At 42.2% G+C, this 24,007-nt stretch overlaps 1 protein-coding gene across 8 annotated transcripts in view; it reads right to left on the bottom strand.

Moving 5' to 3' along the window:
- The window catches only part of TTBK1 (tau tubulin kinase 1), a 122,961-nt gene that overhangs the window by 44,486 nt on the left and 54,468 nt on the right, over positions 1–24,007 (bottom strand). For 6 of the 8 annotated variants that reach the window (XM_055725466.1, XM_055725469.1, XM_055725470.1 and 3 more), the window contains 4 exons: positions 14,455–14,520; positions 12,832–12,924; positions 11,974–12,099; positions 931–1,085 (listed from right to left, as the gene is read on the bottom strand). In XM_055725466.1, the coding sequence (XP_055581441.1) occupies positions 931–1,085; positions 11,974–12,099; positions 12,832–12,924; positions 14,455–14,520 (440 nt within the window). Of the gene's footprint in view, positions 1–930; positions 1,086–11,973; positions 12,100–12,831; positions 12,925–14,454; positions 14,521–18,739; positions 18,821–19,413; positions 22,704–24,007 lie in introns of those variants that run through there. The other 2 variants (XM_055725472.1, XM_055725473.1) reach the window with 2 other exon arrangements.

The following is a 24,007-nucleotide window of genomic DNA, read 5'->3' as shown; positions in this document are numbered from 1 at the left end:
GAAAGTTAAATTATTAGTACTTAAAGAAGGAGGCCTATTACACTGCCCCACAGAAACTTCTTTGCAGCTTTTAGGGTATTACCATGTTGAAAAAACAGGCAGTCCAGCATTATCCCAGATATGACATCCTGAAACAGAACGGGAGGATTCCACCTAACATATAGTCACAAAGACAGTGGGATGGATCCATGAAAGCATCTTGGGGCCCTTGATACACAAGCTGCAAACTTCTTCAGAAGCACCTATTACACAGTATTTAGCTAAGAAGAAACTTTCCCTCTTCACATGAGCAAATAAGGCTTAATAGGCCTTACAGCTTTTCTATAATATTACTAAGAATTAGTTATCCCTTAATGCCAACCCCTTCAAAAGCACCAAGACAGACCAGTGAACTAAGCTTTATCAATTTTTGTTTGGACTCATTTCCATCTCTGAGCACCAAGCTCTGCGTACCTTTGCACCAGCACACACAACACCCTGTAAAGGTCAAGGGACTGGTGCTGAGGCGTGACCAGTGCGTGCATTCTGCTGGATTCACCTCACTATCAATCACAAACCCACCCCACAGCAAGGCAGCAACTGCCTCACAGCAGGCACTCTCACAGAAGCTCCAGCCATGTGTGCCATATAATATGCAAAATATACAAGCATATGGCCTCCATCAATCCTGGCTGAAAGTCTCCAGACATCCCTCAATGTGAGTCCAACCCACACACTCATGCCTAGTAGAAAATGTGTGTACAGGACAGTAGCAAGGTTCTAAAACCGGGTTCCATCGCCTCAGACACATGGTAATACCTATAAAGTCAAATCAAGTAGTAGCCGCCGTGCAGCTCCAACTTCCCAGGATCATAATGCCTTGAAATCTTTCCAAAATGAACTTGTTATTGAGGATGTCCATATTCTGACTGGCGCAACTGCAATACTCACCCAAACATGGCTGCTGTTTGCCTGGTGTTTTGCTGTGGTGGAGTAGAGGTACTAGTGGACAACAGGATGTCTGTACCAGCCTTCTCCCAGTCAAAGGCTTCATTTTCAGTGATGCCTCTTTCTTTCATGCTGTTCTCGAAAACGGACATGATTAGCTGGAATAAATTTACAAAAACAACGTTAATAGCTGGGGGTGGCTCTCACAGATAATCTGAAGTATGAGCATGAGGACCAAGCGTAGCTTACAACCTCCATCTTGCCTATGAAAGGTACCAAGAAATGGAAGCAAACGTTACAAAATGGTATCAGTTGTTTCTCAGGCTGGGTTTGGCTCGGTAACGGAAATTTCTTTAAATCTACAAAAGAAGTGCATGCAGCATTTTGACACTGATATGATGAAATCTTGCAGTTGGCTTGTTACTCTAACTCTAAAGCCTTAACTTCAGCTCAGCTTTCCTGTGGATTAGACATATACAGAATAGTACATTTGCTATGTAGATTTCAAGGGCTGCCAGAAGACGTAAACACAACAGGAAAACATGGTCCTAGGATGGAGACTCGCTGCAGTGTCTGGCTCCAACACAGCTTGGTCAGGAGCCCTATGATATGCTTATCCACAGCGTGGCCTGCCACATTTGGCTGTGGAAGAAAATAAAACTGCAAAAGGGATGATACATTTTTCTTTAGAAGACAGCAGGTACAAATGCTCATGCTGATGTGGTTTATGCTTGTTGCTTTCTAAGAACAGATATTCTTCAGGGAAGAATGAAACTACTGGCAACAGTGCTCTGTGCATCAATGCGTTACCCAGGGAAATCTGATGTTCTACTGTCAAAGGGAAGATGGATGCTGTAGGCCAACACAGCCATGTGTGAGGTCCTGTATTTCTAATAGAATTATTCAGCTAAACAATGCAGATCTGAGAGGATTCAGCCTAAAGTTTGTATGAAGAAAGAATATAGTGACAGATACATTTGGCTTATGGCATAGAATTAGCACTAAGTTATGACTCAAAATTACCATGAACAAACGCCCTACTTGTTTGCATTTATATCCTAGATCTGTTTATCAGCATGATCAGAAGGCTGGCACACCTGCCATTTCCTACTACCTACCACCAAACTGCAGTAAAATGCCTATTTGCAACTTTCAGTTAAGCCATCTTTCTCCTCCTTTTTTGTGACCTAGAATCCTAGAATTTGGTGCTCCACTACTGCAGTGGCACTATGATTGATGAAAAGAATCCCCAGAGTTGACTGTTGGTCAGACCAAGGAACAGGTAAAACCTCTCCAGAGTGGACATGACATGACAGTGGTAGCAGCTTCTTTGACTCGAAAGGGAATTTACTGTTGTGACAATTTAATACGATAGTATTGTGTTTCTGCTTGTTAGCCTCATGTCACCATGCCCCCTTTCACCTCTGATGGAAACATGTCGTGCTGCTGCTGTTGGCAGGGAATTTCTTGCTCAAAACTGAACAGGAGTAACTAAAGGGTCACAGTCTTGCTTTTAGTAAATGTATTTCTGGTATTTAGTAACCTTAGATGGATATTTTCTCATTAATCTGCCTGATTACATTGAGTACATAAGCTTTTGGACTACACATATCTTATGGCAAAGAATGTACCAAATTATGTGAATAATCTTTGTTCGTACAAACCTGTCACCTGCTAATTCCACTTGGCAGCTCATTTTCATATCAGAAGAAGCAGAAAACATTCCCTTCTTGCCACTCTGCCTTTGATTTTAAAGATGTCATGTACATGCCAATCCTCTTTTTCTCAGAGTGTACTGTCCTAGTCCAATTAGTCTTTCTGTATCTGGAAGTGAATCTGTCTCTAGCCCCCTTGTCACCCTTCCTGTCAACTTCTCAGATTTCAAGATATCCTTTTTGAGATGCAAGAATGGAACTACACACAGTCTGTAAGAGTATGTTTTGTACAGATTTACATGATAGTATAAGGATATTTTGTTTACCCTTTAATACTACTCTAATTACTCTTAGGATTATATTTGCTTTCTGACTGCTACTTTGGCAAGGATTGCTGTCAAATGTCTTCTAGAAATTAATACCCCCACATCCTCAAAGCCTCCTTACATTTGTAGACTCATGCCCTTACAAAAGCGATACGGACTTCTGCTCATTAGATCACCCTCATCCACCTGTCCACTAATTCCAATCTTTATCATGGTTTCTGATTCTTTGTGATGTATACATGTGTGTCAGAAACTGGTATCTTCTGAAGCCATTTAAAAATTAGTACTGCTTCTGCCACCTTCCATTCCTTTGATTCTGAAGCAGTCTGAAGTAAGAAACCACCTGCTAAAATTAGAAGTTCAGCTGTCTTATTCTTAGCAATCCTTCATGCCATCAAGGACCCACTCAGTCAAAACGACTTTTACCTTCTTCTATAATTTCTGTAATGCTTGCATTTGACATTGCAGGCCATTCGGGATTTTACAGACATCTATTGTATTCCCCGTAAGGTCCTTTTTTGCAGGCTGAAGTGTCCTCAGCTGCCATTATTCTCAAGCTGTTCCATGGTCTTACTGAGGTCTTCTCTGAACCCTTGATACTTCTGATGAAAGGTCAAAGTTTTTAAAGGAGGAAATTGGAGTGGGAAACTGCACCATGGTCCCATCACCAACCATTGCTCTCAGAAGTCATGCAAAGACTTACTGGATCCTGTCTGGGGATCCTCTGCCTGAGACACAGTATTACTAGGGACCAGAAGAGTTTCCACAGTCACTGTAAGCCTCCCATGCCGAGTTTCCTTCCGCTGGGCCCAAGCACAGCTAACTTGGCAGAGCCAGGAGGAAGATGACAAGACATCCCTCACTTACACAGGATGTCAGATAAGGAGTACAGCAAGAGCCTTGGCAGGAGGTGCTACAGATGCAGAAGGCTGGAACTCAAAAGATCTTTAAGTTGCAAGGGAACTCAGGCAATGACCTAGCTCACCCCCTACTCAAAGCAGGGCTTACCTTCAAGTCAGATCCAGTTTCAAAGTCAGATCAGCTTGCTCAATGCCCTGTCAAGGGCATGCCCTGACTATCTCCAAGGATGGGAAGATCCCACTACTGCTTGACATCCTCCTGGTGATAACTTTTCCCAGTATAGCTAATTGCAGTTTCCTTTGTTGTGGATTGCATCAATTGCATCTCATCCTTTCACTGTGCCCCTCAGAAGGGTCTAGCTCAGTCTGCCTTACAGGTAGCAGAAGGCAAAACTAGGATCCCCTTTGATCCTTCCCTTCTTAAGGTCAAAGAAACCCACTTCTCTCAGCCTCTCCCCTTATGCCATGTGCTCTGGCTCCCAGTCATCTTGGTGGCCTTCCACTGGACTCACTCCAGTTTGTATGTCTTTCTTGTACTAGATGCAGCTTTCCTGATGTGATTTAATAAGTGCCTAACAGAAGGGAATAACCATTTCTATTACACTGCTGGTGCAGAGGAATGAAGCTGGGTTTATTAACATTGATAATATACAGCTGTGGGCTGGCTTCAGGGGCGGTGGGTTGGCCAATGCAGATAAGGTGCAGCTGTGACTGGTTCTGTTAAGAGGCCAAGCACCCAAGGAAGAGAGGGGAGGAAGAAGCAGAGAACATGTCTGGGATGAGGAGAGGCTAGGAGAAGGCAGCAGAGGGACTGGCATGAAGAGTATGTTGGTATGAGATGGTAAAAGGCCTTGTTGCAGCCAGCTAGTTTGGAGAGTGCTGCGACGTGCTGGCTATGCTCTTCCTAATATAGCCCAGCATGCTGTTAGCTTGCTTTGATACAAGGATACACTACTGTTTCAGTCACCCCTAAGATGTACAGCTCTGCAGAAGCAAAGCTCCTCCCTTGCCAGTCAGTTGATCCCAGCCTGTACTGTTCTATATGTTTATTCCATCCCAAGTGAAGCGCTTTGTACTTGCCTTTGCTGAGCCTTGTGAGGTCTCTCTGCATATCAGTACTACCCTTCAACAAACCAGCTGCTTTTCCCAAATTGGTATCTTCTGTGAACTGGCTGAGAGTGTGCTCTGTCCCATCACTCAGGTCTTTCATGGAGACACTGAACACTGTTAGTCCAGTACTGTTTCCTGAGCGGTATCACTAGTGGTTAGCCACCAACTGAACTTTACATTGCTGATCACAACCTTTTGACACCCAGCAATCCAGACAATCTGCCACTAACCTTGTGGTCTACTTATTCAAACCATCTCTTTCCAATTTGGCCACAAAGACATTATGAGAGACTGTGCAGATAACGTTCACTGCTCTCTCTCTGCATCCATGGAAGTCATTTCCTCACAGAAGGCTGCTCAGGTTGGTCAGGTATGCTCTGTCCTGGATAAATCCATGCCGGCTCTTTCCAGTCCCCTGCTAATCTTTCATATAGCTGGTCATGTTTTCCAAATGTAGTTATTTCATAATGAACCCAGGATCCCTCTTCAGCAAGAATATTGTGCCCACCATAGCTATGCCTGTATACACCACTCTATTAAGAATTCTTTAGTTTGTATACTATGGACCTAGCTTGCCCTATTTTCTTGGCAGTAACAGACCTAGCCTTTTGGTGTCTGGACAGAACACAAAAACAAAGGAAGTGAATATAAAGCATGTGTATACATGAACAATATTATTGTTTGGTTTTTTTCAAAAAAATCATGAGTAATCACTTGATGGGGTTGGAGGCTTAGGTGAAGGCTGAGCTCAGGTGGTAAGGGAATGTAGGAAAAAGTAGTAGATGACCAAGTAACATTGTTTCATAAGACTTCCTTGATGCAGGAAGATATTCCAGTTTCTCTCTACTGGCTGAGAATAACGCATATGTCTGTCATCCATGCATTAGGTAAAAAAAAGTTACATACACCTATTTGTAATCTAAAAATTAGGCTCAAATCATGAAGCTACCAGACAGGACTAACCTCCAGTACACCCAGCAGGTCTACACCATATGCAGACGGGGACCTACTGTTATCACAGTGCCTGTAGTTGGCCTTACTTGGAAAAGAGCTTCTAAGTCACAGGGAAGTTGTGGTGGAAAATAGTTTGGATAGGTCTCACTGTGAATTCCTCATATACAAAGGAAATGCTGGCTGTTCTGGAATGCTGGGAGGCAGCAGGAAAGGCACAAGGCGGTATCTTTCATTCAGACTAGCTGCACTGTACAGCAAGCACTCCACCTCTCCAGGGTCCAGAAAGAGGAAGGAGGCAATGACAACATATGCAGATCAGATCCTCTTCCCCATCTACAGGGTAAGCAGAGATTCATAGCACCTCAGTGAGAAGAAACAGAGAATTTTCTCTTGGAAGGTTATCAGAGTCACGGGAGAATGTTATTGAAACAGGGGCAGAGCATGGACTGGATCAGCTTTGGCCCTTTAGGGCTGTTCAGACTCCTGCGGCTCTTATTGGTGCAGAGTTACCAACAGAAAGGGGTAAGCAGTAAAGAAAATACATCAGATAAATCAAACTGTGGTACAGCAATGGGAACTAGGGAACCCTTGTGGCATCTTTTCCCGCCCAGCACTGGACAAGGACTCCTGAATCGATAGGTGCAGGCTGCTGAGGGCATGGCTTGTCAGACCATGTGCCAGGTCTAGACCACGTCACATCAGAGCCTGTCAGCTTCCACCAGACAACGTGCAATTCCAACTCACTGAGTACCAAAACCACTGGTGGGATAAAGAAGAGGCTCAACATGTTTCTCTATTAATGATGTTAATGTCCACGAGGACATAAAGCTTAATTGCACATTTTGTAGTAGCGCAACATGTTCTGGGCTGACGCCTAATAGAATGAGGGGGAAGCAGCCAATTGTGCAAAAACTACCCAATAAATTGTCATGATATATCTTGTTAAATGCCTTCTCCTGGACAAGGTTCAGGAAATGAATCACAGTCAACCCTGAAATATCAGGTGAAAAAAGTTCCCAAAACAGTTACGGATTGTCCAGATGCTCCAGCCTTGAATTCTCTGGGGCTCATCTACGAAGATGTAATCTTCAGGCGTGGCAAATTGCTCTGGCTCAAGTTTCTAATCTGCGCTATAATCCCCAACACAGTATTGAAGAATAAGTATTTGGCACATCTCTTCAGTGGCAGGGGTTCTCTTTTGACAAGGGAATGTTCATGATATGTGTTTGTAAGCCCTAGAGGGATGCCTGGGAAGAAAACTTAAGCTTATGAGGGAAGACTTCCAATGCCAGCTCAAACTGGCACTGGTTGTCCACAGGGTGTCTTTCCCAAATGCTCTGACAATATCTGGTATTGACTGGCTCTGAAAGGGAGAGGTCCATGTACAATGCTCTTAACGTCCCGCACCTGCTCTGGATGAGTACAAGACAGTCAGTCTCTTACACAATCACAGGTGATGTGATCACATTTTCTTGGGCTAAGTGCAAGTCACAATCCACCAGCTGAGAGGATCTGATGGGCTCCCAGGCAAAGGTACCTCAATTTCTATAACCTTCCAGAACCAAAGGTCACTATTCATTTTCTAATACTCACCGCAAAAAGATGGATCTTTGGGGAGAGAAGCCAGCCACCTCCTCAACCATATCTGAAACCACCCCTCTACCAGTTGGGCTCAGCATGCAACTGTAGTAGCAAAGATTTTCATGCACCTTTCTAATACCCTATCTTCATTATGCCAGGGAAAAAGCATGTCTCTTGCTGTCAAATGAGCCAGAAAACCCAAAAATGCTGCTCTAAAGCCCACATCCTCCTGCTGTGAAAGTGCTAGAAGTTCAATGCTGATCATGAATCAACACTGACAACAATCCATTAAAGGGACAGGTCTGATGTCAGAGGCCGTGAGCCCAAGAAGTGCATAAACACAAGGTGCAAGCAAGGTCCACCACGTGACAGCTCAACTCTGTTTTATTCTACCATCATTTTCTTCACCTATGCCTAGGCAAAGCTTGTGCCATCTATCCAACAGAGTAATGGTCTCCAGTCACACTTATTCTTCAGTTACAGCCTGGTACCTCTCTTCTGACACGATCTCAGGGGCTCAGCACTGCGATGAAACTGCCACTCAGCACGAAGTGTGCTTTGGAAGATCTAAAATGCCAAGGGAAGGCAGATGACTACCAACACCTTTTGATGGCTTGGCCTTGGGGCATAGGTGTCAATGGTCCAGAACTAGACAATTCCCATGGATCTAGAGCCACCGTCTGTGACCAAGTATGATCTTGGCAACTTTCACTACCATGGGGAGAAGGTCAAGGAAGAACAAGCTCGCTATCCCATCAGCTTCTGGGCCCAGCGAAGATCGCTGGCTAATTAAGAGTGAACCTGCTGCAGACACACGGTGGAGTAATCCCCTTTTCCTCCGCAAGGTGGAGGGAAAATCCAAGGTGACTACTTGGATGCTGCAGAGTGTCAGCTGTAGTCCTGAGTGTCAGCAATGTTATTTTCATGCATTACGGAGGATTATGGTCTTTCCAATCAGAGCTGGTAGCGGAAATGACAGTAGGGGAAATGACAGTAGCGTGATTACTTAATTGAGGCAAACAAGAGATAATCATGGTGGCTAACAAGTGTAAAAAAGAAAAAACTAATCACAGAGGGGCAAGGGTGTGAGTAGGAGAACTTGAAAACTAGGAGACACAGAAGAGAGAATTCACACAAAGAGAGAAAAATCCATAAGCCAGGGTGGATGGAGAAAGAGAGAGAAAGAGAAAAATACAGCTCTGAGTGGTGGGAGAGGACTGGGGTTTTTTTTTGTGTGTGGTTGTTTTTTCAGGTTGTTTTTGGTTTTTTAAACAATATGGAGAAGGAAGGATGGGGGAAAGGGAGAAAGTCATGGAGTCACTGAGATGAAGTATCTGCATTGCATTCCATCCCTAAAACTTTTTTCCTGTGACAGTGATAAACCAAGTCTAAAGATAGCAGATGCAGTTCCTTTTTCCTTCATGCAACAGTTAAGGTGTGCTGCACAATGGTGGTGAAGGCTATAGGTGTGTTTCACCCCTCCTCCTTTCCCATCCTTCACACTAACATATCTGCTTAGATGGACAATTGCAGATGCTGATGGTGGCAAAGCTGAAGAAAAAGATTGCAAACTTCAGGGGATGGACCACTTGGAGCAAGGAGGACAGCAGCAGTGGCCAGGCCCCTATTGTCTGTCTCCATTTAAAAAAGAGCAAGAAAGGAGAGGCTGACTCAGTACGGCTCTTCTTACATTCATTTCTGGCCTCTTTCTAAAGTCAAAAGCATCTTATGATATCCAGCAGCCTGCAAAGCCAGAAGACAGATATCAGGAGAAGTTAGAGAGATAATACATCAGAATTCAGACAGTGAGGGAGGAGGGACCAGTCAGAATGATCTTACTATCAGATGCTCACATGCAGCATTTATGCATCATTCCCCACTTCAAAATGATGGAGGTGGGAGAGGAAGGATTTTACTAAAACTTCATGCCACTGCAAAAGAAGCCAAAGCTTTACTTGGTACACTGAGATAGGAGCAATCCAAACTGCCTTGCCACTGGATAAAACAGGTAGAATATTGGAAAGTCTTATGAATGGAACAGAACATTGTACTTGCAGTTTATCACTTCATGGGCTACATACATCTTGAACATGCAATGCTGGCAAGTCCTCACCTCACAAAGGTACAACTAGACAAGGTTCAGAGGGGGACACAAACCAAAGGTGTGGAAAGCTTTCCTTCTGAGAAAAAAGCAAGTAAGTGGACTAGGATCCCTTGCTCTGGGCAAAAGAGTAACTGAAGAGCAATACCATGGAGGTCTGTAAGATTCTGTGTGGCTGGGAAGCAGGAGAGGGGCTAGGGACCAATGTTCACAGTTGTGTCCGAGATGTAAGGGGCATTAAACAAACTGGCAGGTGGCAGGTTTAGAAGAAAAAGAAGAAGGTATTTCTTCTCACAGCAAACACGAAGCTGCTGTGCCTTCCTGTTACATGGTGGATCCTAAAGTTTTATATGAATTCAGTAGGAGACTGGACAAGTTCATGGAAGACAAGTTCATTGAGAGCTACGAAATTCAGAGATATTTTTGGTTTAGGAGTTTCTTGAGCCTCAAGGAACCTTGATCCTCAAGCTTTGAGAACTTGTTGAGAAAATGTTAATGAACGCTTTTATAATCTTCCCACAGCCAACACATGCTACAAGGCCAGACAAACCTTTTCTTCAGCCCAGTGAAGCTGCCCCTTTCATCATTTCTCTCAAAGAGAACATGGAGGTCAACTCAAGCTGGATAGCTATATGAAACACCAAACCTGCCCAGCTACAGGACAGCATTTGCAGTCATAATCCTCACCTGGTGAGGAGTGTATATCTTAAATTGAAACATATTAAAGAGCTAAGAAAGGAATTGGTGAACTGTAACTTCAAATTATATTGATATGTTTTATTCTGTTTCCTTATTTCTAATCTTGTAATTCCAATTTTTAAATAAACCATGACTTCATATATAGACATACTTCCCCAATTTCCTTAATTTCGCTGAGGGAACGGTACTGGTGACAAATTGAAATGCCATCTGATATATTTTTTAATCTTTCACTGTAATCAATCAATACAAAGACATCTCTGGAACTGAGATGTTTGGAGAATTTGCTGGCTGGAATAGACCTCCAAGTCGAGCTAGAAGAGAATCAGTATTTGGTGGCAAGCTGCAGGTGCCAGACATTTGTGGGGAGTTCCCTTTTGGAGGCTTCTTCCCAGAGCTGCACCTGCAAGAAACTGAAGGCAAAGAGGCAATTCACAGCTTCAGACAAATCCCCTACTGTGAAAGATCTGCTTGTGATTCGTACTGCACTAGAATTGTCTGGAAACAACTCCTTTTATTTCCACCTCAAAGATGGCTTTTCAGTACTGTTAGGGCACAATTATTTTAAGATGGAATAGAATATAGGAGGATGTAGGTTCAAAAGGAGTTTTGGAGAGCACTAATCCAACCACCTGCTCAAACTAGGGCTAATTGGAAAGTCAGATCAGGTTCTTCATTCAGCTGACATCTGGAAATCCCCCAGGATGAAAATTCCACAGCTTCTCTGAGTACCTGTTCTGTACTTAAGAACACTCATTCTGATTTTTTTCTCCCCTAGATTTAGTTGCAATTTCCCTTTCTGCCTCTGAGAAAAGTCTGCCTCTGTTCTCCCCACAACCATCCTTGAGGCAGTGGAAGACAGCAATCAGATTCCCTCTTTGACTTTTCTTCTCCAGGCTAAACAAATCCAGCTCCCTCTCCATCTTCTCAGTCCCCCCTCCATCCCCCTATAGCCCTCCATCTTAGGGACAAATATGTTGTTTTTCCACTGTACTACCCAGAAAGTATTTGCCTTTTTCTCTTTTTTTAAAAAGGAGTGGTTGCTATGCTGCAACACATACATGGCTAAAATACAAAAGCACTGTTGGAGTTTGCTGGAACACCCTCCTACCATTTTCCCACTCATTCGATGCACTATCAACAGGGGCAGGCACACGTATAAGACTGCACTGATCTGCCAGTAAGATGTTGGTTTCATCACTCTGTCTTTAATGTACAGAGCAACCCACTGTGATAAAAACAGGGACACAGAATCAAATTGCCTCTGTTATATTGTGTTAATTGAGCTACTGCAACTGATCACATATGCTGATAGTAAACAGTGAATGGAAGAAAAAAATTGTTAAGATGAATGTTAAAGAAACAGATAATGACAGCTAAAGCCCATATAAGTCTACAAGAAAACAGAGGGGTTGATGTGCATGTTGGGCTATTGGCCTAGGCTCTTTGTAGACTTTGGCAAGCTGTGCTAAAATTCTGTCACTTTGGACTATCTCAAAACTTCTGCGTTTTAATGAAAGCCAAAAGTACTCTGCTGCTTGGAAAGAGATTTCTGGTCTGGAGTACAGGATTATTTTTGTGGTGGTAGGAGAAGAAAAAACTTTTCAGAGGTTGTAGAATGGTACAGTCCAACCACTTTCTCCTGGTGCTAGTAAAGGTATTCCTCAGGCAGATATGAATACATGCATGGAAAAGTTAGAAAATCCAAATGCCAATCCAAAGTGCCATGCATCAGACTGATAACAAAGAAAGGCTCCTACCTGATAGTCTGGCTTGGTGAAGTAGTCTAGGCTTGCAATATGATCCAGAAAAAGGTGGAACTCTGAAGGCATGTGTTTTAGCAGCATTCGATGTTCGTACTTTTCTTTTATCATGCCAACCTGCTCCTGGAAAAAAGAAAGTATCTCAGAGCCAAGAATCTCCTCTGTTGCTTCATATTCGTGCAGTCTTATGATTCCTGAAATACCATCTAGTCTTAACATTCCTGGAACATGGCCTCTTCTTTGACCAGCACTGTGTCTACACACTTCTCCTGTTTGGTGTTCCTAGCAAAGTGACGTTGACCACTGCAGGCAAAGGTCAAAGGTCAAAGGGGAATGCTGAGTTGGAAACACTCTTCAGCAGCTGCCCCTTTAGCGGGGCTTTCTGCACAGCTGACCTGTTTCTTTCCAGGGATTTTATTCTGTAGTACAAACTATTTCCAAGACAACATGACCAGGTAGCTTTATTCCATTTAACTTTCCAGTTGTGATTCCCATTTGGCTTGTTTGGCACAGCAAACCGTTATCCTCCCGCCTTTCCAAAAGTTATATTTGTCAAAAGGACAGCTCAGTCTTTCTGCTTTTGCTGTTTGCTTTGTAAGAACGAAGTCAAAGTTACTTGATCAAATATGATTAATAACGTACATAAGAAAAATGTCTAGCTACTCCAAATAAGACAAGCTCCACACTGTACATCAGAATACACAAAAGCAGGCTAGCATCTTGCAGTAAGACCTGATGAAAATCAGGTTCTGGCTTTATTTCAGCAAAAAGCTGCACTGAGCTAAAGGAGGAATAATAAGTCATAATAATAAAAATGTAGCACCCTATCTTAAGCATGGACACTAGGTTTCCTACCTTATCTTTGATCTTTCGCCACGGAAGCTGACCAACGGCAAACTCCACCAACATGTAAAAGAGGGACCACAGATCATCATGTCTACCCATCTCCTGGAGAGAAGAGAGACAAAGACTGAGGAGCAAAGTTCCATGCTGCTCAGCAGTCCAGGTGTGCTTTCCAGATGAGCTACCTCATTTTAAAAAGCAGGCAGAGAAGTCGTATTTCCCACTCAATGATTAAAGAAGCCAGATTAAAGGCTAAAGATGCCAACTCAAGCATTTATTCAACTTGGTAAAGTCAATACAGCCACCTGAATAGCATCATTTTTATTCCTTTCTGTGAATATATTAGGAAAGAGGTTTTCAGCTATACAACAAAGCACAAGTTTTCCATAGGATATTCCCTCACTGAGTATACAGGAGTGGAGTATTTATTAATATAAAACAAAATATTTCTAGGAATAACCTAGAAAAAGGAAAAAACCCAAACTCTGTGTAGAAAGTCTTTTTTATTATTATTTTTAAGCTAAATATCATTCAAACACTTTTCACACGACAACATTTACTCAAGGGTTTTTGCAAAACACTCATCATCAAGCACCACAACAATTTACAGATTTATGTTTCCACACACCACTCTCCTCCTGGCCTAGCAAATGGGAAATCAAATCATGGGCATTAAGGCTGAAATTGCCAAAGCACATGAAGTTGTTTTTGGTGCTCAACATTCAATGTCTAGAACATGATTTCTCAGAATAGCATGCATTACACAGCAATTTTTGTGTCCAAATATACCTTCAGCTGATGCCAGCTATAGCTGGCACTATTCAGCTCTTCCAAAAATTTTACCTCACGTGTCTCAGTGTCTGCTAGGAAATAGAATGAATTCATGGTGGAAGTCAAATGCTCTCCCCACATCACACTTTCCACCTTCTGTAGACAATAACTTCTTTTCCTAAAAACCCTGAAAATTCCTCATATGTAACAGGTCACCCTAAAGACTCATCCCAAGTAAGGCCAGAAACCTGGAGGTAATGCAGGAGGCCTGACAGCTTCCATGTGGCAAGCACTTAGCAGCAGAACCAGAGAACTTATGGTTTACTGTCCACACAGCAATGTTACTGAAGAATGTGGGATGAGACTTCTGGGAGCATTTAGAATGAAACAGGCCAGACACTATGAAAATGATGGCTCTTTTCAGGGGAAAAAAAGCGGAGCTTTCATTAGGTGGCTTTTCACCTGATGGCTTGATGTTAGTATTAAAAATTCCAGGTGGAGAATGGATTTGGGGATCGGGCACTTGGTAATTCACAGCCAAGTTATGCTAGAAACTACCAGCAAGCAGCCTGGCACTTGACCTGATTTCCACTTTAGCATGGGTTGTTTATTTTTCTCTTAAAAAGCATCTGATAATGCAGTAATTACAATTATTAAGGCTGCCAACTAGAGAGGATCGAATATCTGAATCATAATTTTGATTTTGCAGTCAACAGCCTTGACCACCTCATAGAACTGATCTAATATGCCAACTCCTGTAGGGAACAAACCAGAACTTACACCTCTGACTCCTCTGCTCCTGAAAACAGGTTTCTGAAGAGAAATAACCTTGCTGTTAACTCCTTATAACCCAAAAATACTCACTCGGTTTTTATGTGCATTCACGGAAGCGTAGCGGACTGTTCCTCGAAAACCAGCAACATTGCGAGGCTGAAGGGAGACAACAGAAAATCTCAGAGACAAAGCAGATTATTAAATCCCCTGTGCAGCTAACTCCTGAGAACTTCTCACCTACACTGCTATTTCGTAGGTACCCAAGGGATACAAAGCTCTTACTGTCTTCATCTGCTCTAGCAGCCAGCTAAACAGACAGCATTCTCCAATTCTGCATTTCTTGAAAAGCTTATTTTACAGAGAGGGCAAGGTGGTTACAGTGATAGGTTAGAATAGTAATGGTCTAGACATAGAGCTAAGAACATTATTCCAAGATCATATTTTCCTTTTTAAACTCCAGGTCGAAGGAAAAGCTAGTAAACAAGTGCAAGTGCAAAACTGAGTCACAAGCTAAGCAAAGCCTGAGGGCAGCCTGGTCAGGGCAAGAACAGGGATTCCCTACTCTGACCCAGGGCAGATGACCATATGCATTTGCTGACACTGCCTGTCCACATCCTTTGTAAGATGAAACAAATTAAGAACTTATGACTTTCAGACTTCTTGCTTTTTTCCAGATTCTTCCCAGTATATCCATTATCTTTATTTAACTATGTATTTTTTATTTTCTCTTTCTCCGATTCTGTTGTTCTTTGTGTCTTTGGGAAGTGAAGGCTTGATATAGTGGCCTTGGGAAGAAGGTGGTCCTCCTGTAACTATTCATCCGAGCTGCAGGCTCTCTCTGCTCTGGGGGCTGAGCAACACTTCCAACTCTTGCCACTGCTGCCTCCACAAGAACATTAGACTGTGTGAGTCCACTTACTGAAGATGTCATCGTTCTGAAAAAATTGCATTTAAATAATGACATCTGTCAAATCCTTTCAGCTTAGCTAGAAGCACCAGAGTTAACAGCAGTGCTTTCAAAATTCACATGGCAAAACCAGGTTCAGGCCCAGACACCTTCCATCACAAGGTGAAGCTTGGGCAAAGAGCTAAACATACTCATAATTAAGATCCTCCTCTTGCAGAAATTTAAGCACATTAACAACAACTCTAATTGCCTAACTTGTCCCACTTAGGTCAGTCAATTCATGTTTCTTCTTTCAGCTGTGCCTATGCTTTCAGAAGTAAGCCTAAAACTCTGTATTTTTATTCTAGGGCACCCTTCTGTCAGTTTAAATACATACAATTCAGTTGCTTCCTTTTAGGTACAGGGAAGTTGCTGTGAGTTTCAATACTCTCCGAAAGAATAAAACTTCAAATGTTTTTTAAACAAGTTCACCAACACCGTGCCCCTAATACACACGTGAATAGTGTATAATTCAGCTCTTAAGTTATAGTGACTCTAACCAAAAAACCCCAAAGCTACAAGTCTGTCTTACAACTCCCTTATGTTAATCAAATACTCCACAAGGAGAACACGTATGTGTATCCCATGCACTTAATGCAGCACTTAATCTTGCAGTACACCAGCCTGAGCTAAAAGCTACTCATTTAGCAGCAGGTAATAGCTGATTCATGATCATGTACCTCATTCCTCCTGGAGCATACATTTAGGATTCCCACTGACAAATGACTGCAAAGTATTTTTCAGAATTCCAGTGAATTCACTGATGTGAATTCCTGAAAAGCAGAATACTGGCCACTGGAATTTATCTGTTGGAATAAGCCATCGCATATGTGCTCTACGTATTCAAAAGTAAGAGGATGTTCCTCTTTTCCATTATGAATGGAAGCTAGTGTGTTTGGATACTTTTAATGAGCCGTAAAATAAGAACATACTGTGAACAATTCTAGTGTGTAACCTGTAATCTTTTCAAAACCAATACTGTTCAGTGTTTGCAGTCCATGGGAGTCTCTCTTTCACGTTCTTTCCCTATTTCAGTGTCTTCAGTTATCAACTGTGAATGTACTGAACCAAGTACCACATGTGCTGGTTTCAGTATGATGGGCAATGTCTCTGAAAATCTCTTTAGATTAATAATTACTATAATACTTAGTATTTCCGACAGAGAGGCTATCTTTGCAGTCTTTAATTAGATTTATTCTGAAATGAACTCTAGGCAGTTTGCAAATGTACTCCCCTCCTCTTTTAGAAGCAAGCCAAAAGCCCAGCCATCTTTCAGCTGTGCACCTGTCCCAAAACCAAGCCAGTCCTGCAGCTGAACCCAAAGGGCTCTCTCTCCAGTCCTTTCTCACGTGGTACCACAGCAAAAGGAGAGCACTGCAACTGAGCAAGTCTTTGCAATTGTTTTGACAGGATGTTTAAAGCTTTGAACAGAACAGGCAGATGCTAACTGTGTTAACAGCATCTTTCCCTCATAAAGTTTTCACCTCTTCTAACTATATTTGACTGCCCTGCCAGTCACAAGGCAATTAGTCATGCCTTTTGACTGTGTCACTTATCATTGCAATCAAATATTGCCATGGCTGTGGAGATACCTTGTTTTTCATCCAAACAAACAAGCAGCTCCTGCCTGGGCATTTATTGTAGCACATACTGTATACCCAACTGTTATTGACCTTTCTTCTGAATTCATCAAGATTAATTTTCCAGATGATTTCTTTACACACTTCATTTCTTCCAGTTAATAAATTTCATCCCACCACTGCACTGCCCAGTAGTGGAAAAGAGCCTGGATAAAGTGTACTTGCTGTCCAAACTGGTCCACATTTGACACAGAACTGGACTTGTAACAGTTAGGAGCTTCAGACTATGGAATCTTATATAAGCCAACTGATTTGAATACACAGAATGAGATGAAGGTAATACGCTAGCAAGCTGAAATACAATTTTAAACCATACATGATTTATTTTTTAATTTTTCCACATCAGTATTACTATCCAAAATGTTACTCACAGTAAAGTATATCTCTTCCTGCATTCAGATTGTGTCTAGCACAAAGCTAAAGTAATTTATTACACAGCGCTGTCAGGGAGATGGCAGAGATATGAAGTATATTGCATTGTGTTAGAAGCTTGGTTTAAAATGAGTTTTACCTTGGGAGAATCTGTTAAATCACTACCACAGAGCAAAAATTATGCTATGTGTTCCTTTCAATATATTAGCAATGTTTACTACCTCACAAAGAATTAGGTAACAAAATCCTATACATAGTGGATGCATTGTTCCAAACTGTCCTCTTTTGCACCCATCAGCTTTTCATCATTCTCCAGTTCAAACACTCATGATCATTTGTATTTTACGTGCCAGCAGTGTCTCCCTTAGATTCACATGAAGTCTGTCTTTCTTGTATGTATTTCAGGAGTGCTTGTATTTCCAGATTAATCTGAATCCCTGCTCCTTACACCACATTCATAAGTAGACATTATTCCTCTTGCCTCACTTGTCCCTAGATTGATATTTCGGATGTCCTGGTTTCCAGCTTCCATCCTCAAAACTTCTATTTGGATGCCAGTACTTTCCTCCTGACATTTCTTATGCCTGTGGTATTCTCATGGAACATGACCACTGGTTTATCCCTAACTTTCTGGAAGCCTGCGCAAACACCTCATGAGATCCACCACCTTTGCACCTGACAGGTCTGCTGTCATCTAGGACCATTAACCCACCTCTCCTGGAAACAGAGGAAGGATTTCCAGCACTAAGAAAAGGAAAAGAGAGTGTAGATTGAAGAGAAGGTGGTAAGGGGAGAGAGGAAATGCTATAGATCATGGGAAGCACTTGGAGATATATCTTGGATTGAAATTACCTGCTTGAAAAGTTGTGATAAGAAGGAAAAGTGAAAGGAAGCTTTAAATAAAGTAGAAGGAAATATCTCTGTGACTTCTAGGAATCTTCTGCTTCCATCAGTTAGACTGATGGGGTATATGCAGGGATATGTATCTCCACATCTTCTGTGGAGACAAATTCTGCACCTCTTGTATGTGTTTTGACTTGCTAACTTAAACAGCAGCACTTTGTAGAATCATTAATGACAGCAGCATACTTTATCCCAAAGGGGAGTCACAAATGAATAGAAGGAAGCTGGAGCCAAAAATGTAAGATAAGAGAACTCCCCTCCCATTGCCTCTGAAACCCCAGAATTGTCAAAACCACAGTCACTGGCACCACCCAAATCTCTGCCAGCCCCTCAGGCAGAATCCCAAGTGTTCTAGGCCTCTGGCATCACATACATTTAGGTAGCTGTCATGATCCTGCTGAAAAGCGAACATATCATGAGGGAAAAAAGAAAACCAGGTGTAATTTGGACTTCCATATATAACAAAAGCACAAAATAAAATGAAAACCCAGAAGCATGGTGATGGCTCACTCACAACTCATAGCAGAGATGGTTACGAGCAGCGGATGGGAAGCCAACGCATCAAACACAGCCTCAAAAGAAGAGCCCAAAAGAACTGTAAAACAGAGAGAAACCCAAAGAAAAACATGATAAAAAACAACAAAATGAGAAAAAAATTAAACAGAAATGAATTAAAAACCAATTCAATATTGTATCCCTCCAGAAACCTGGGTCTCTTGCTTAGCTGTTGCCATCTCCCAGCATCCTCCTGAGGTGTCTTGGCCTGGGCTATACTTAGTTTCATTCAGACAAAAAGCATTGAGTGGCCTGTGAGACTTGTGAGTGCGCTGTAAAGTGGTGAGAGGGGTCCCTCTAGGGACTAACTTCCCCCTGCTCACACATCACACCTAATACAAAAACCAAAGTTGAGAGCAGATGGGTACAGCCTAACCACAGGTCAGTCGCATGGTTCTGCCGTGGTTTTCCGTCCTAAAATTCTCTGATATGTACACCTCCCTTCTTCCCCCAATCAAATTGATCTAATAACCAGCAAGTGGATTTGCTCTTCCTTGTCTTTTGGCCTTTTCACCCATAGCGAGTTCCAAAGTTAGCGTGTAAGTTTCTAAATCCCAACAGAGCTGTCCCCTTCCCCGTTTGAATTGTCATGGGTTCCCACCCAAGATATTTGGCTTTTTATGCAACCAGCACCTTGCTTTCTCACCAGCAATCTCCATACAGTCACTGGCTTGCCAACTTTACATGCTTCACAGCTGCCAGCTTCAGGCATCTTCCCCTTCCCTGATGATTGCTGCAGTGCTCCACCTAGAAATAGCGGGGTCTCCGCTGTCTGGTGGGGTGCTGCATGGTGGTTTGAAAGAGAGCAGAATGAAGGTCAGTGCTGCTTCCAGGCCACGCGAGCAGTCACTGTATCTTAAGATATGAACTGCACAGTACAGAAACATGAGGGACACCCTGATCAGAGGCAAGAGCTCATATTATAATCTAACATATAACCTTAAAACTCAGTTCAGTAAAATGAGAATAGACCTTGGCTGGGAGATACTTAGTCCAACAGAAATCAACTAATCCAAAGCAATCAACCCAACGGAGTTTCTTATTTGAGTGTCAGTATTTGTCTTCTCTAAAAATGTGCAAGTTCTAAGAATTCCACAGTTTTTGCACTTTTAACAAAGTTGCTTAATAGTCTCCTACTATTCCTTCCAAAGCAAAAGGCCCAAAGGAGATGAATTAAAATGCCATCTTTCCTTTTTTACTTTAGGAGAATTCAAAGTTTCCAATGGACTTTAACATCAGCAAAGACAAAGGGAATAATCTTGTCTTTCTGAATAGCATGCGCCAACCATCTTATCATGTGATTCCTGAGCCAGAACTTGTGCTGAAGATAAGGATGCCTTTCTCACATCAGAAACAGGGCTAAGAATGAGCATTTTTTTAATCATAAGCTTATTCCAGGTGTAATCCTATTACTCAATTATCATTCAATTTTTAACAAGAGAATTTTGGCCTCAGAGCTGCACTTGCTTCTTACATGCATGGTCCCCCAGGGGAATAAGTAGCACAGAACACTCCCATGAAAAGCACAGGGAGCACTAAGTGAGGAAGAGAAGTTTGTCATGCACTGTAATACAGAGCAGGGGAACCACTGAAAAGGAAATGTTTTGGAGAGCATTTTGGAGTATTAGTCATTCTTATTTGAGATTTACAGATCACAATGCCTTCCTGGAATCAGATGGAGAAGATGGTCCTTTTCTACCAGAAGGAAGAAGACAAAAGACAGTCATGACAAGCACTAAGATGCAGCAGAGCTAAGCTCAAATCTCTCCAACCCTTGGTCAGACATGAAAACCACATCTCCCTCCTTCCAGAGTACACCCTCCCCCCTAAGCCACAGCGTGCTTTGAGATGCAGGTCTAAGAACATCCATGTTGGAAAGGATTCCTTTTGCATAGAATAACTGAATATTTATTATCAAGAGAGAGAAAGGGTATGATAGGCACTGTGTAACCTGCAGCAAATGCACTTACCTGCTGGAGGGGAGATTTGACCTGCAACCCAACTCAACGTTCACTCACCCAGGGAGTGAAGCCCCTGTTTCCTTTACCACCAGACACAGTAACAGCTTTCTGTTCCTCTCTCTGTAGTCCAGTGGGAAGAAGAATCAGAGCTTCAAGTAGAACAGCATCAACCAGAAGGAACGACACATTCAGAAGTGCTGTACCCCCCCTGCAGCTTGGCAATAAAGGCACTCAGAAACGGATAACGGGAGCTTGGTTCCCTGCAAACATATATGGGATTTGAGCCTGAGTTGTCCTTCCTTTTGCCCCACTCCTGTAGCATAAGAGCTCTAGCCAGAGAGTTGCTACATAAATAAAACCATCAACACCTGATGTAGATGATTTGAGGTCACCCTCACTGAACCAGGGCTTCCAGGGGAGGAAAAGAGAGAAGCAGCTAGTTATACAAGATACGAGAGCCCCTGCTTGCTATTAGATTTTTCAAATCCATCAGCTAGTCTGCTTTTCATACACTTAATTTCAACTGCACTAGCTTTCTGTAGTTGTAATGTTTTAAACCAGAACAAGAACTCTTTTCTCAAGTCCAAATTTGCTACTCCAACAATGGAAGTATCAATGAGAACCTTTACATAATTTTCACAGTGATCTGCTTTATAACTAACCCATGCCCACAGAAATGGCATTTCTATAAATATATCAAATGTGCAATATTTTTAAAGACATAGGTCCTTTTTTTTTCTCCCCTTTCCCACATCTCTGTGTGAACCAATGTGGCTATGCTGTGCTTTCAGCCTTTTACCTGATGACCTTTTTACAATACGAAGTTCAAGACAAAAATTATATCCCTTCCTAAGCTAATGTAGTACTCTGAGTACTACAGCTCCACAAATCTGTTTATTTTCCTGCAAAATGTTTATCTCCTAGATAACATTACAGCTTTACATACATTTCAAGTGCAAAGTAAGCATAAAAGCTACTGGGCTGCTCTGTTGGAATATTTGGGGTCTTGGGATGTAGGAGTTAATACCCTTTGTGTTATTTTATAGCTCATTTTCCACTGGGGGGGAAAAAACCTACTTTAGTGGAAAAAAGTACCATACTCTTCTCATACCTTGTTCACTGCAGCAAAGTTTATTTTTACCACTATGCACATTTGGAAAATAAATACTTTTTTTCCTTTAGCTGACACATTTCTGCAGCCTTCATCATGCTCGTCTAAACAGGCTATGCACTGTCCTGCCTACAACATCAGCTTTCTGCCCACTGGCTCACAGAGCCACCCTCGCACATGTGCAGTATCTTCAGCAATGCACTGCAAACTACTGCAGTGCAGTCTGAGCCACGAGGAGATCGAGATCTAATCAATGGGCTGCAGCTGACTAAGCTAAAAAAATGCTTGCTGAGCATAACAGCCCAGTGTCAGATCCTGCAACGGGGGGTAGACTCCAGGAAAAACATAGCCTCTCCTATATTTTCAAATAAATAATTAAGACCGTGCTGCTACACCCTCAACCGCTTTCAATTAATAACTGCGGAGCCACAGTGAATATATTTCTGAAGGCTGGGTGTCAAAGACAGAGGAAAAGTATAATGCTTTCTATACTGCACATCAGTGACAAAACTAGCAGACCTGAACAAAGACCAGTAATGATTAAGGAGTTATTGCCCAAAACCTGACCTACATTAGCACAGACGACCTTCATGACTCAGAACACTTCCACTAAACAAGCATATGTTGTTCATCGTATTATCTGTATAACAACATTTATGTCTATTTTCCCTTCCAAGTTTAAATTTTCTTCTCAAGTCTTACTTCTCCATATTGAACACATTCTGCTAGTCCTGCTCTCTTCTATAAAAGTTAATGCAAGATGCAAATTTTGACTTGTGTGGTTTCCATAGAAGATACTTTCTCAAATTAAAAAAAAACAAACCAAATCAACTTTTCATTCATTCATTCATTCATTCCCCAGTTGCTTACCTCTGTTGTCCTAAGAAGTGCATCAGCACTGACTGCTTATACTGCTGCACAGGTGGGTTGTACAACCAGGACATCACAGTGAATAAAACTGCTCGTGTCTCTATCTGAACTATGGCAGAAAGTTGCATCTAGAGGAAACAACATTTAAATCCCTAAAAAAGCTCTCTCCATCCTGTAATACCAAATTTGTAATGGAAAGTTTTGGGATTCACCCCAAAATGGACTACTTTTTTTTTTTTTTCTGGGGGGGGGCGGGGTGGGGGTGGGGGCGGTGGAATTACGAATAGAAAACTAGACTTTTTTCTCAGAACAGTACCCTCTGTATCTGAAAGTACTTACTAACTAGAGCTGATCTAACAGATACTCTCCACGAGTCATCTCTTCTTAAGCAGATCTCCGAGCTTTCCAGGACTGAGAAACACATGGCTTGAACTACTGCTCACTTCAAACTCACTTGGATGGGAACCCTCATGCTGATAACAAAGTAAATAATGCATTAGTATAACCATATAAAAAACTATGCTTCCTTGCCGCTAAAGGTACAAACCAGCACAAATACTGGGAAGATCCCATGAGGAGATCCCAGGTGTTGTGGAATGTGGGAGGATGCAGAACATAAGCTTGAAAAACAAGGACAGTAGCCTTAGATGAGGCAATGGGATTGCTTTAGGTATTAAGGGAAGGAAAAACTGCTTTCTATATATCAGTAGTCTGGACAAAGGTCAGGGTGGTCTATGATAGCACTGCCCCCAAACTACTCATATTTCCCAATTTTCTTCTCCAACGAGGCAAAAATGGGGAGCAAATGTTCTGCAGGAATACCTCTGATATGGAAGAGAACACCAGTTCTTTCTTTTAGGTCTTTTTAAAATGTTTCTAAACAGATTTTATATTTACCCACTTCCCAGCTGCTGGGCTACTTTGTCTGCAGGCAACCACAAAGTGAGGCCACTGCAAAAATGTCTGAGGAAAGCAGCTAAAAAGCAAAGCATGCTAAAGCCAGCTCTTTTAACAGTAGATGGCAAAGATGGCCTGCATCCATAACTGCTGCTAGCATCACATTGTGACCAACACAAGGAGAAAGCCTCTTTTGTAAGGATGAGGCCAACAGATACTCAGTCCACCTCAGATGAGTCTAAAGTTTTCTCTCAGGTATGCTGTGAGAACTCTGAATATCCACCATCTCGTCAAGGGTCACAGCAGTGATCTCTGATTTGTCCTGGTGAATTTTAACGTTTGAGCACCTTCTTGAAAGCTGTTGAGTATCAAACCCGTGTTTTCATGA

Source organism: Falco cherrug, chromosome 13, assembly GCF_023634085.1.
Source record: "Falco cherrug isolate bFalChe1 chromosome 13, bFalChe1.pri, whole genome shotgun sequence".
In the NCBI taxonomy this organism is placed as follows: domain Eukaryota; kingdom Metazoa; phylum Chordata; class Aves; order Falconiformes; family Falconidae; genus Falco; species Falco cherrug.
The sequence above is the reverse complement of the archived record's forward strand: the minus strand, read 5'-3'. Positions and strand labels throughout refer to the sequence as shown.